The sequence below is a fragment of the Lycorma delicatula genome, chromosome 13, assembly GCF_047948215.1.
Source record: "Lycorma delicatula isolate Av1 chromosome 13, ASM4794821v1, whole genome shotgun sequence".
Classification (NCBI taxonomy): domain Eukaryota; kingdom Metazoa; phylum Arthropoda; class Insecta; order Hemiptera; family Fulgoridae; genus Lycorma; species Lycorma delicatula.
The window spans coordinates 50,757,809-50,772,150 of record NC_134467.1 but is presented as its reverse complement, the minus strand read 5'-3'; the positions used below and the strand labels follow the sequence as shown (position 1 = coordinate 50,772,150).

The window sequence follows — 14,342 nt, the reverse complement described above, 5'->3', positions numbered from 1 at the left end:
TTAAATGAATACAAAATTACACTTTTTAACAGTTTTCTGACATTTTTACGATAAGAATTCGACGTAATACTGCAAACACGATCGATCAGCGAAAGGTTATTTAACACATTACAACAATTAACTGACAACAAAGAGTAGTATTTAAAAAAATTGTGATGAAAAAAATCAGTGTTGCCAACTTGTTTTCCGTAGGTCTAAAATTATTCTACCTACTAGATACATCTGTTTTCTTTTTTTGTAGCATTTTCTTGTAAGTTTTCGTCGATTTTGTTAATAAGAGTAGACATGTTTAAAATTTTATTTGTTTTCTGTTGACATTATTTGCATTAATCTTCTTATAATTAAATTTTCTACAATTTACGTTTAAAAAATGTACGATTTATTGCCAATTTAACAACGTTATTGTACGTCAAACGTAAAAAAAAAAAAAACGTATTTTTTGACCCTATTTTTGGCGTTTTACATGGGATATCTTAGAAACTAGGAGAGATACAGTTCTGGGACCTACTTTTTCGATTTCCCAGCTCAAAAACCATAAGAAACAATCGAATTTGCCCCTTAATTGACCTTCCCATAATTTCAGAAAGCCTTAATTTACCCGGAGGAACTGAAACTCGGGCGAAATCTTTCACCCTGTATAACTCGCTAACGAAGCGTTTTCGGACCTATGTTTATATGAACTTTTTTCTTATTTTTAGCCTCTAGAATGAGTTGTCCTAGTATTACCTTATCCTCCTGAATCACTCTATATATATATATATATATATATATATATATATATATACGTAAAATAATATTAAATTTTACTATCTTTTGAATTATTTTACCTTTTTTTAATATTTCGGTAATAAATGAAGATAACCTCAATTTTTATGTGTGTAATCTTATGTGAATATGTAAAAACTAATTTCTGGATTTTTTAAAATTCGACCTTGAAAGGAGTGAGAAAGGTAAAAAAAGTTAAAAAATAATCGCCAACTTTCCCCATTTCCCACTATACGAAACGAAATATTCATTCGACTTAGCCTTTTTTTTTTTTGTTATAGATGAGTCTGAGAAATGCCATTTACGCACCCCCATAAATGGGGGAGTGTCGGATTCGCACGGGTTCGGCTAGATGTTATTAAGAACCTACGTGTGTACCCGCACCCTACCGACTAAAACTCCTCTCACAGTTTCTCCTCCACCGGGGTCGGTCCTGCAGTTTAAGCATTACGCGGGCCCAGCAGGTGCCTTTAGGGTCCAGGGGTTCAGAGTCCCCGTGCTTCATCACCGTCGCCCATCCGCACAAGTGTAGACGCACGACGGCTCCTCAGCGGGCTGTTCCTCGCCCCTTCATTCGATTTAGGCTTGCATATATTCTTCACGTAAATATCTGAAAATAATTTTTGGGATTTTCGTAATTCTGATTGTGGATTTTGCGAGCGAAGGCGTAACGGGAAAACTAAAAAAAAATTAGCGGTTCCTGCACAGTTTAGAGTGTTTCTCTGAAGAAATTACAATACAATGAATTTTGTAACAAATTGAACAAGCATTAATATTTATTTATCATTATTATTCTCACAAGCATGAGTTTAATCGACGAAGAGTGGTCCAGGAGGTAGACCCCCATGGCTAACATATATGTATATTAGCATCACCGTTGAGGCTTCGCCCGCGCTATATGGTTATTTTTGTTTACGGTTGCGGTCAGGCGATGTTTAGGCATATGGGTCTACCTCCTGGACCACTCTTCGTCGATTAAACTCATGCTTGTGAGAATACATATATATATATATATATTTATATATTTATATGTCTCTGTTTGTGTGTGTGTGTGTGTGTGCGCGCGCATATATATGTATACTTTGTTGTAGACAGGGATAATATAAGATGTAGAGTAGGGATTAGATCAGTAGATAGGGATTATAATTAAAAAGTAAAAATAAAACCGTATTTAGTTTCTTAAAAATGCAAATCCAGTATCGCTGTTTAAATGTAATTATAACTAATAATATATTATATATTTAATTAATATATCTGATTAATATATATTATTATATTAATCCTTATATTTGATTATATCCTTTTTTCTTTCTCATATCCCCATTACAATTTTCTCTCTCGTTCTGCAGTGTGTTCTTTTGACATTCATAATAAATTCAAAGCTCAAAGAACGGGTATTAGATAATAGCAGTCGTAAATATGCTTCTTATAATTATGCATCCTAGAGATTCATCTTTTGTTAAATGTATTTATATATAAATACGCGAGATGTTATCAAAAAGTATATTCCACCTTAATGTTTATCGGGGTAACCGATCGTAGCGCCGAAATGAACCGAAATAGAATGCGACCTTGACTTATACCGATTGCGTATGATTCATTGTTTTACTGTTACAGAAGCGCTGATCTCTATATAACCGGATAGAGGATCCCGTATATTGTAATAGTTAAAAACTAGCGCCACCAAACGAGTGGCTAGAACTAAATAAAATGAAACGGCAGAGCAGAAAATCTGCATTAAATTTTTTTCAGAAACTTTATGACACGCAATTATACACGATAAGGAAGATTCGAAAAGTGCTCGGTGATCAATGTACGTGTTACGTAAATTAAGGAGTGGTTTCTCCGTACCCAAGATGACCGAATGTCTGTAGAAAGTAACGAACCTTCTGATAAATCTTCCATCGGCCAAAAATCCCGAAAACCTCGAGCAAGTTCAACAAACGGTGATGAATGATCGTCGAATAACAATTAAAAGAGCTTGAAGATAAAGTAGGAACATAATTCCGTTCAGCGCATTAGATTTTAACAAAAGATCTCGAAATGCTGGACGTATCCTCAAAATTTGTTTTAAAATTTATCATTCACGAATAAAAGAAAACTCGACTAAAAGTAGGGGAAGACTGATGGAATGCGCCAGTAGAGATCATAATCACCACTCGGTGTTCTGCGATTTTTAGCTCTTTCCCAACCGTAAAACTCGCTTAAAATAAACAAATTTGACAAAGAAGAGATGAATAAAAATGCGACAAGAGAACTTACAGCGCTCTCTAAAAATTACTGAAAAATGTTTCCAAAAATGCAAACATCGCCGGCATAATACTGGTTATATCTACTTTGAAGATATAAGTTCTACTTCGCAGAAATTAAGTCGGTCGTTGAACTTAGGAGGTTAATTAGTTTGTTTTTGTCAGCCAAAGTCGGATACTTTTAAATCGCATCCCGTATATTTATATGTTCTTGATCGTTCCATAGGCTTGCATGAGTTTTGGAAGACGACGGTAAGCCATCTAACAAGGTCCCCACGAAAATAAACCGCATGACCGTCCCCTCTGGGATGTCAGTAGCGACGTCCCGTTCTCATAAATCTCCTCCGCCGTTACCCCATATAATATACTGGAGGATATGGTCGAGGAACCTCCCGACTCAAAGGCGTCGGAGTTACCTAAGTTGAAGAACTCAAAAAAGAAGAATAGAATCACGTACAACTGAATTCTATGTGATTTCCTGGGTATATTTATTATTATTTATTGTTATTATACTTGTACTTTTTACTTTATTTTAATTTTACGAACATTATTCAGCGGAATGTTCGAGGTGTACGGTCCCGCATTGCAGATATTGGAGTACTGGCGCAGCTGCATGATCCGATTGTCATGTGTTTCCAGGAGACTCATCTTCTGCGACATGACCCGATCGCACTCAGGGGATACTTTTGTGAGAGGTTCGACTGTGTACTGGACGGTAGAGAAAGCGGTGGAGTGGCTATTTTCATGAAGGATGAGGTATCGGCTACGAGGATTCGACTGACCACTCTCGTTCCTGCTGTTGCAGTGAAGATCTCTGTCCCCTTCAAGTTGCATATCTGCAATCTATAATCTCTCGTCGAACACTGAGTTCAGTGCTCTGGATATCTCAGACCTCCTCGCACAAATACCATCTCCATCATTAATAGTGGGAGACTTCAACGCCCACCGTGTTTCTTGGGGCTCGACTTTCTGCTCCACTCGGGGAAATATAGTACACGATGTAAGACGGGACTTAGACCTTTGTTTGCTGAACGATGGGTCTCGTACATTCATGTCTTTATCATCTGGTACTGTGTCTAATATCGATCTCTCCATCTGCTCGCGGGCTTTACTCCCTCGTGTTGGTTGGTCTGTTTGTGACGATTTTCATGGCGGCGACCATAAACCGATTGTTCTTCGTTTCGGTGTGGACCACGAGATTCGGAGAAGGCCACGGAGGTGGATTGTTGAAAAGTCGAACTGGGATAAATATCGTACGGCCTTCCGATCGCAGTGTGACGTCGGTGCGGGCGTCCTTCAGCGACTTTCCTCTCTTACGTCCAAAATACTTGAGACTGCCAGCACATATGTCCCACAAACGTCGGGCAATCCTCAACGTCCTTCCGTTCCGTGGTGGGTTCCGTGGTGGAATGATGATTGCAAGTGTACTATTCGGGATCGACGGCGTGCTCTACGCAAATTCAATAATCGACCTACAACTGAACATCTAGATATGTACCGCAGAGCTAGGGCGGTGTGCCGTCGGTTCTTCTTGACCGCTAAGAGGAATTCGTGAACGAAGTATGTGAACTTCATCTCACGTACTACTCCCACATCTACTGTGTGGAGAAAAATCCATGCAATTTTCAGGTCGCCAGGGCATTCTATTCTCGGTCTCGTCGATGAGGGGGAACTCCTTACATCATCTTCGGCTGTAGCAAATGCTTTAGCGAAATCTTTCCGTTCGGTGTCTCTCACCTCGTCATATAGTAACGACTTTCAGAGGTACAAAGCGCGGATGGAAGTAATGGCGTTGAATATTGGTGTTTCGGTCGGTGTATTGAACACTCCATTCTTACTTAAAGAATTGTTACACGCAATTAGGAACTCGCGTGACACTTCCCCTGGACCGGACAACGTTCTCCTTTGTATGCTTTCGCACGTTCCTGACTCAGCACTACAACATCTTTTGAGTATTTACAACGGTTTATTCTCCGGACAAGTCTTTCCGCCCGACTGGTCGGAGGCATTTATTATACCGGTACTAAATCCTGGCAAAGAGAAAACCGATCCCTTAAGCTACCGCCCTATTTCTTTAACAAGCGTGTTGTGTAAAGTAATGGAGAGGATGGTGAACCGCAGGCTTGCGTGGTACTTAGAGAAACATGGCTTTCTTTCTTCGGAACAGTGTGGTTTCCGACACGGGAGATCTTCCATTGACCATTTGGTGTCGATGGAGACAGCCGTACAAAACGCATTCCTGAGCCGCCAACAGCTCGTTGCTATCTTTTTCGATATAAAAAAGGCGTACGACACGGCCTGGCGACGTGGCATTCTAAACACCCTGCGGAGGTGGGGGATCACTGGCAACATGCTTGCTTTTATCCGGGGATTCTTGAATCACCGGACGTTTCGTGTTCGTGTAGACGATTCACTTTCAGACAGTGTCGTCTCAGAAAATGGGGTACCACAAGGTAGTGTATTAAGTGCCACCTTGTTTTCTGTGGCCGTAAACAGCATTACCACTTGTCTACAGGCTCCTGTCTCTTCTTGTCTTTTCGTTGATGATTTTGTTATTTACGTTGCGAGCCGCTCTACACCCACTGCGGAGCGACTGATGCAGAACACTATATTTCGCCTTGAGGCTTGATCAAGGACTACTAGTTTCACATTTTCACCCGACAAGACAAAATGTGTAGTCTTTTCTCGGCTACGGAACCCTTCTAATCCGCGGGTTTTCTGAACAGGGAGCTTATTGCTGTCTATACTTACGTCAGGTTTCTGGGTTTGCTTTTTGATAGCCGTCTTACTCGGGTCACACATATGAGGGATTTGAGGACAAAGTGTTCCAAAGTTTTGGATATGATGCGGGTCCTAAGTAACACCAACTGGGGGGGGGGGGCCGATCGGTCGTGTATGTTACGTTTTTACTACTCCCTTGTTCGTTCCCGTTTGGATTACGGTTGTGTCCCCTATTCCTCGGCTCGTCAAACCGTACTTAAGATGCTGGACGGTGTGCATCATTCTTTTCTTCGGCTTGCCACGGGTGAGTTTAGATCAAGCCCTATCGCAAGCTTACTTGTAGACAGTTGTGAGCCATCGCTTTGGGATAGACGAGACCAGCTTTTGTTATCTTATTTTGCCCGTCTCAGCGGACAGCCGAATCACCCGGCTTTTGACCCGGTTCTTAAGAATCCTAATTTGAGGAAGTATGACGACCGTCCACGTTGTACTGCGCCTGTGGGTGTCCGTACACGACGTCTGCTGCAGCGTATGAATGTTGGCACTCCCTCGTTCTTTCCGTCATGTCCGTGCTCGAATCCCCCGTGGAGAATACACCGTGTAAATTTTACGTTTGATCTTACAACGTATGATAAACAATCAACGCCACCTATTGTTTACCAGCAGGTGTTCCAGCTTCTCCTCACCAAGTCGAACCCAGACGTGGTGGTATACACTGATGATCGAAGCGTGACGGTAACGTTGGTTGTGCTTTTGTTTTCAATGAACAGACTTATATGTTTGGGCTACCGGTGTTACGAGTGTGTTCACCGCGGAACTACTCGCTGCGGATAGGGCTCTAAGTATCGTCGGCCCTAAGTATAGGAACATTCTTATTTGCAGTGACTCGTACAGTGCTCTCCAGGCGTTGGCAAACCTTTATTCCGGACATCGTGTCGTCGTTGGCGTTTATGATAAAATCGCCGAGTTAGAAAAACGAAACAAGGGGGTAGGTTTTTGCTGGATCCCTGGCCACGTTGGGATTCTCGGTAATGAGAGGGCGGATTCTGCTGCGAAAGATGCGTGTATTCAGCCTCCTTTCATCACCCGAGTTACTACCTTTGATTTTATTAATCGTATAAAACAAACGCTGCGAGGAAGGTGGCAAAGTGGCTGGACGGCTGTCGTCGATAGTAAACTTCGACCGATTAAAGACTCGGTGTTGCCGTGGGGCTCCTCTTGCAGGAACTCTCGTCGTGAGGAAGCGGTCGTCTGCCGGTTACGGTTGGGGCATACGAGGATCACACACGAATATCTAATGTCGGGAGGAGACCCACCCCTGTGCACACGATGCAACTGCCGCATGAATGTGCACCACATTCTCGTGGACTGTGTATGTTATGCGGCGTTGCGTCGTCAGTTTAATATACCCGGCAGCATTCGTGATGTCTCGGGCAATGATAGCAGGGTTTTGGAGCGAATGTTTCTCTTTTTGCATAGTACTGGGTTACCGCAAAGGATTTAATATACTTATATATGTTTTTCTGTAAGGAGAGTTTTTTAATAATTTTAACCTTTATTTTCGATTTTGATTTAATCCCACCCTGGATTTTACTATCCAGGGTGGGGAGTTTTGCACAACCCATCAGAGTTAGGTAAGTTTTTATACTTTCTTTATTCTATTATTTTATCTTTAATATTTTATCAACTTTGTCTGTGATATTAGTTTTGGGTTTTATTTTGCCTTCTTGGCGTTTTTATTATACGATTAATATTACGTTTACACCTTGTATAGCTTATTATTTCGGACTTATATTGCACTTTTAATAATAACTACCGGGCGATGATAACGCCCAAGCGTTTTTCGACCACAAACAACCAAAAAAAAAAAATGATTATTATGATACGGATTTCATCGGCTTCTTTATCTAGGCTATGGGAGCGCATTACTTCTCCAAGGTACTTGAAGCTTTATCTTAATTTAATCGTTCAATATTGATTTTATTGATTGTCAGATTTTTTTTTTTTGAATCTACATTTGGCTATCGTATATTTATATTGTTTTAACATTCCTATACATTTATATTTACGAATGTAATTATAACATCCTTAATTTCAATCGATAATAATATTCCTTGCTTTCAAAGCAAGCAATAGAACCGAGTTTCATAAAAACTTTGTTTGGCGTTTTAGAAAGGGCCTTATTAGATTTCAATAAATCACCGACCTACTATAAATAATATCCAACACGGATAATTAGAATAAAGTTGAACGATTTTCCTTTAACCGGTAATAAATATTGTTCGGTATCAATTAAACTACAATATTTCTTTTTTAAATAAAAAAATTCATTAGCGTTATTCATTAAAGTACAAAAACGTGCGCTAGAGTAACACGTTGTGTTCATCGTTTTTAAAAAAAAATTATCTTTACTTTTAGGTTGTACCTACAATAAACATGTATTTATTTATTTAATTTTTTACTCGATTTAAAATGACGAAATTACGGTGGAAACCACAAAAAAACCATGGAGGAAATGGATCGTGCTGGATTTAGCAGCCTTATTAAAAAAAGAAATTTTTATGAAATGGAAAAAACCATTTTCGGAAATTTTGTTGAAAGAGATTTAACTCGCCAACAAAACACATCATCTGCAAATCACACAACTTCGTCTAACGCAGAATCTTCCTCTTTTACTAATCAGAATCGTAATTAAAAATATTTATTAATTTTTTTTTTTAATAATTATTATATTTATTAAAAATTATGTATTTTTATTTCATATTATAATTATTGAATGTTAATGTATAAATGAATTTCTACTACAAAAAAAACGAATAAATTGTATGTAATGTAAATCATTTACATACAATTTACATTTACATTTTTTTCGGGTAAAATATTCATAACGGTTAATAAAATGTATTAATTTAGAAATACATATTTGCACGTACTTATTAAAAAGTTGGAAAAATTTAGATAAACAATTAATTAAATTAAGATAATGATTTACGAGTACTGTAGCAATAATAATAATAGTAAATGCAATCGTATAATCGGTTAATAAAAACAATCAAATTATCTATATCCAAAGGAAATATAATAAAATTAATTAATCGGTTGAAGAAATATTGTTACCGCGGAAACTGAATCGTACAACCGATCAGAATAACTGACATCACGCGTTACTGTAACAACCAACGCTACGTTACATCATAACCGCTCCCCTTTCGTAAGTTATTAAAAAATTAACAAATATATAATTAACAATTTTTATCGTAATAAAAACATTTATTCAATTTTTTTTTTTTTTTTTTTTTTATTATACCTATATAAAATCTTCTTTTATTTTATAAAAAAATGGAAAATAGTTTTTTTTCTAATTATTTAATATTATAAAACAAATGATATAAATAAAATTAAGAGATGATATTTAATTAGAGAATTATCTGTTAGTTTTTATTCTTATATTGTTTTCAAATTATAATAAATGTTCTAATACATCAGTAATATATTACAGTAATTCTCATAACAACAGAGATCTGTAGTTATTTATTTTTCTTAATTACGTGTTCTAGAACAGTTTCAAATAATAAAAACATACATATATACAAAACCGTTGTAGATAAAATATGTCATAAATATGTATCATTAATTTACGGTTATTAAAATGGGAATAATAAAAGTAATAAACATTTTTATTCCATTATATTTTATTTTTTTCTGTTATTTATCAAAAAAACAAAATCTATAATTATATTTTTGTTACTGTTATAGTAACAGATTCGTAATTACTTATTTCATTATTAATATTCCTAAAAAAAAAATGTAACTTGAAATCTATCAGATTTATATTTGTTAAACCCGTAATAATTAAAGTACAATAAATTTTACGAAATAATAAAGCCGATAAAATTGTAGTATTACTGTCCGGGGTACATTTCTGCTAAAGCGTAGTTATCAAGGAAACGTTTAACGATCGGCCAAAATATTGAGTATCAGGATTTTTACAAACGTCGACGTTTTAAGATTTTCTTAGTCCAAGAAATACAAAAAAAACAGTCGTAGAAATTCCCAGTAGATATATTTTACGCAAGTGTGTTAGCGGCCTGTATAACTCCGGACGGATCGACGTAAATTCTTTAATAACGTGCCAAAAATTTGTCTAGATATGGTGAGCAATGTCGGCATAAAATTTTGAATAAATTTAAAGCTAGTACAGTTTAAATTTAACCGTTTTAAATTATTGACGTTTTGTATAGCGGTAGTTGAAAATTTGTTTTTTTTTCATTATCGTCGTCGTAATAGATCCGTAATTACAGATTTGAACATTTCATTATTTAAATTCCAAAATATCTTTTAGGGTCGATTTAAAGGTTGTTTATTTTTTTTCTAAATCTATCCTGTAGCGGTAATTTTACCGTTCTCCAAACCTAGGTTATTTAAATCGGTTGGTTCTTACCGTTTTCCTATACTTACTTTCTATTAAATTAATCGGTGATTATTTTCATCGTCTTGGTGAATTTTTTTGTTCAAAAGAAATTTGTAGTTTGTTATTAAATAATTTGATTTCTTTTAACCGGCGATTTTTTATAAACGCGAATAATTAAATAAACCTTATCGTGCAAGATTTTATTAATTTTATGAAATTTTTCCTTAAATTGATAATTCTTCATTTAAATTAATTACTTGCGATCCATTTATAGGGCGCATTTTTATTTGTCACGCGTATAAGTTTTTGTGTAACCGTTCCCGATCGGATTTATAATTTCCATATATTCGTATTAATAATACCTATTTACTAATTTTATTATGAGGTTCGATTCTGGGTCGCATTTAAAAATACCAATAACAAATAATTAATTACTGACAATAATTATTATTATAAAATGTTATTTTATCCGTTACACAAATATAAATTAACAGAGAAATCAACATGAAATTAATTTTCTAATACAAAGAAACCGGTGATGATATTGTCGGGTCACATGATATTTTATTTGTTAATAGTTGTTAAAATTTTCTTTTTCAAATCTTATATTTCTTAAACATTTAAATATATTTTTTGTCGGTTATATTGAAAATATATCTTCCGGTAATTTACGATAATATAGTTTTCGTTTGTTTGTACAAAATACATTTTGGCAAATCTTTTGTTTTTAAAACGGATATCTTAAAATATAAAATTTCTTTAAAAAACTTAGATAATTATTCCGTACTTTTACATTTCTAGAGAAACCTTAAATAAATTTTTTACATATTTCCTAGTAAATTTTAAAAATAATAATTCCAGATACATACGTAAGTTTTTTCTGATCTTTCTTTCTGTATTAAATTTTTTTAAATATCCGGCCGAGTTAAACGAAAAGATTTTATTAAAAATTCCTTTTTTTGGATTTCCCGATTACTAATTAAGTTCAAACGACGTGATTTAATTTGTTCGGTTTTTGTTCGAGTCGGACATCATCGTACATCTTATCAGGATAGCCGATATACAATGACGGATTAAATATTACGTTTAGATATCCGTATTTAAATTTTACTCTTTCCGTGGAATTTGTTTCCGGTTCTTCAGGAAACAAATCGTCTTCTGGTTTTTCAGTATATGGGAAATTATCTGAAGGTTTTAGGGTGAAATCGGCATCTGTATATTCACGACTTGTAGTTTTAAACGGTCGATATGTTGTAGTTTCAAACGGATGATATCTTGTAGTTTTAAACGGATAATGTCTTGTAGTTTCAAACGGATGATATCTTGTAGTTTTAAACGGATAATGTCTTGTAGTTTTAAACGGATAATATCTTGTAGTTTTAAACGGATAATGTCTTGTAGTTTTAAACGGATAATATCTTGTAGTTTTAAACGGATAATGTCTTGTAGTTTTAAACGGATAATGTCTTGTAGGTTTAAACGGATAATGTCTTGTACTTTTAACGGGATGATATCTTGTAGGTTTAAACGGATAATATCTTGTAGGTTTAAACGGATAATATCTTGTAGTTTTAACGGGATGATATCTTGTAGGTTTAAACGGATAATATGTAGTGTTAAACGGTTCTAGCGTATAATCACCGTCGTAAGGTTCAGTAGCGGTTTCTAAATCGGAGAAGGAAGTAGAATCTTTTATTCCCGTTTTGGTAAATGTACCGTCATCATCATCATCATCATTATTAACATTATTATCATCATCGTCATCGCATATCTCGATAAACATTCTTCTTAGAGATGGTATATGAGAAAATTTTGACAGGCAATAAATTCCAAACATCTGACGGTTAAGTAGTTTTATATCGGCATTTTCAGTTTTATTCGAGCTAAATTCATCATCGGTTTTATTTTTACGTTCCCCGATATTAGATTTAAGTACATCAGGAATATGAATCTTCTTAAAATCTGCATTTCTCCCTTTAATTTCATCTAAATCTGATTCTGGTAAACTTATATTCGACTTCGAATCGTTACTGATGTTACGATTACGTAATTTCGTCGTCGTTTGATTTAAAAAGAAGCGATCGAGTAAAGATTCTGCAGTAATATACGGAGAATCAGAAGTAATTTCCTCTTTTATCGTATTATTTTTGATTCCTCGGTTCTCTAAGGTTTTGTTTTTGACGTTATTAATGATTCCGTAAAATAAATGCGATATCTCCTTTAGATCGACGTTAGAAATATTTACCAGTAATCTGTAAAGAAAACAAAAAAAAACAAAATTAAAATTAAATTTTTCTATTAAAGTAAATACAAAGCGATCCACGAAAAATGTAACAAAATTTCAGGACATCTTTTACTAGTGACGATAAAGAGGGAAGTTCTTATTAAAATAAGTCTGGGAACGCTTCTTTCGTTTCGCTAGACCGGCGAAAAATTTAATTTAATTTCTTCGTCTTCGGTTAAAAGGCAGACGATAAATGCCGAACGCAAATTAAGGTGTAAATTTAAAGTTTTTATATGAAATCAGAAATACTGAACGAAATAATTCCCGCAACTGTTTTTTAATCATTTTCGGTAAATTTGGGGTAAAAGAAAACGTCGGGATAGAAAAACACACTTCTTTATGTTTGTTAAGCAGGTAATAAAAGTGTTGACCATTCAGACCGCTGTCCGGCCTGCGATCTGGAGGAAACTCCGTACCGTGTCTTTTTCTGCTGTACGAGGTTCCAAGATTCACGGAGGTGCATGCTGAATGCAACGGGTCGGGTGGACGTATTCAGACCTGAGGATTTTTAGCAGATAATGCTTAGGGTGTGAAGCGGTGGACTATTATCGCAAATTATAATAGAAAAGTTTTAAAAGAACTCAGTAACACAGAAAAAACTCGTAGAAGACGGCGAGCGTTGGCGCTGCCTGCAAGGGAATGAGGCGTTGGAGGATGCCGGGTCGGACAAGTCTGCGGCTGAGTGCCTTGGGGGCCCTCTCGAACATGAGGGGGGTCGCTTTGGTGTGGTGAGGCCGTAGACACTCCACTCTCGGTGCCTGAGGGCGTTGCTCACGTTTTTAATGATTATGGCTGACGGTCGCGTGGGTAAGTGGTAAGTACTTGAGTTTTGTGTGTGTGTGTCTGTGTTATGTACTCTGGGTGAGATTATGGAAATTTAATTAACTTTTGAGTGTACTTTGGTGGATAAATTATGTCCTGCGGCCATGTATTCTTGATTGTGGTGCACTTGTCTTGTGTCGGCTTGATTGTATGAATGTATAAACGCGTGTGGTACGTCTTAGTACCTTAGGTGTTCTATTTTGCTGAATGATTTTCTCTTTAGCTATTCTTGTAGAGGTTTGGTACGGATGATGTTTGCAGGTGGAGACCGAATGTGTGTGTGGGCGTTTACCCCCCTCCTGAAGTAATGCTTTATTAGCGGTTTCCCAGGAGGTGGAATCCCCAGGGTGGAGGTTAGTCGGTAGTGCGCAAGAATACATACGCGTTTTCTGTAACAGCTTGCGGAACCTGTTAGCGAGTCCGACAATGCTTCGGCGCCCGTAAACGGAGTTCCTCCACCTCAAAAAAAAAAAGTAATAAACACGTAAACGTTTCAAACAAAACTTGTCGAGAATTTTATCGCTGGTAAAACGTTGTTTAAATCGACAGTAATTAAAGAATTTCGAAGTTTATTATAAACAATACGTTTACGTTTTGAATAGTATCGTGCATTTATAGATAGTTTCTGTGGATTTTAATCGCATCGTTTTACACAGAATCAAATTCCGTACAAGTTTTGATTTTTCACAGATTTAAGAAGGTTGTTTACGCCAAACGTACGATAGTCTGTTTTCAACCCCAATTTTTATTTTTTACCTCTCTTTTTATCTCTTTTAAAACCTTCTAAAAAACAGTTCTTGAGATATATATATTTTTTTATTTTTCAAGGCAGATTTCATATAAAAATGACTAATTTACTCCTTAATTTTGGTCTGGAATCGGGGCAAAATTTTTCCCCAGCCGATACTTGATAACGAAACGTTTCTAATTTATATTTTTACGAACTTTTTATTTTTACTAGTAGAATACGCCCTGAAAGTTAATTATATTCTTCGTGAATCATTCCGAATATTTATACATACTATATATATATATATATATTTCTCGAGGAAAAAAGCTTTTTACGATTTTGAGGTTTATGGTCCTCAGT

General features: G+C 35.9%; 1 protein-coding gene across 13 annotated transcripts in view; it reads right to left on the bottom strand.

The window, feature by feature from the left end:
* Positions 1-9,445: 9,445 nt before the first annotated feature.
* The window catches only part of LOC142333639 (uncharacterized), a 61,841-nt gene continuing 56,944 nt past the window's right edge, over positions 9,446-14,342 (bottom strand). For all 13 annotated transcript variants that reach the window (XM_075380991.1, XM_075380994.1, XM_075380995.1 and 10 more), the window contains one exon: positions 9,446-12,398. In XM_075380991.1, coding sequence (XP_075237106.1) covers positions 11,132-12,398 — 1,267 coding nt within the window. In that variant the 3' untranslated portion in view covers positions 9,446-11,131. The remainder of the gene's footprint in view (positions 12,399-14,342) is intronic.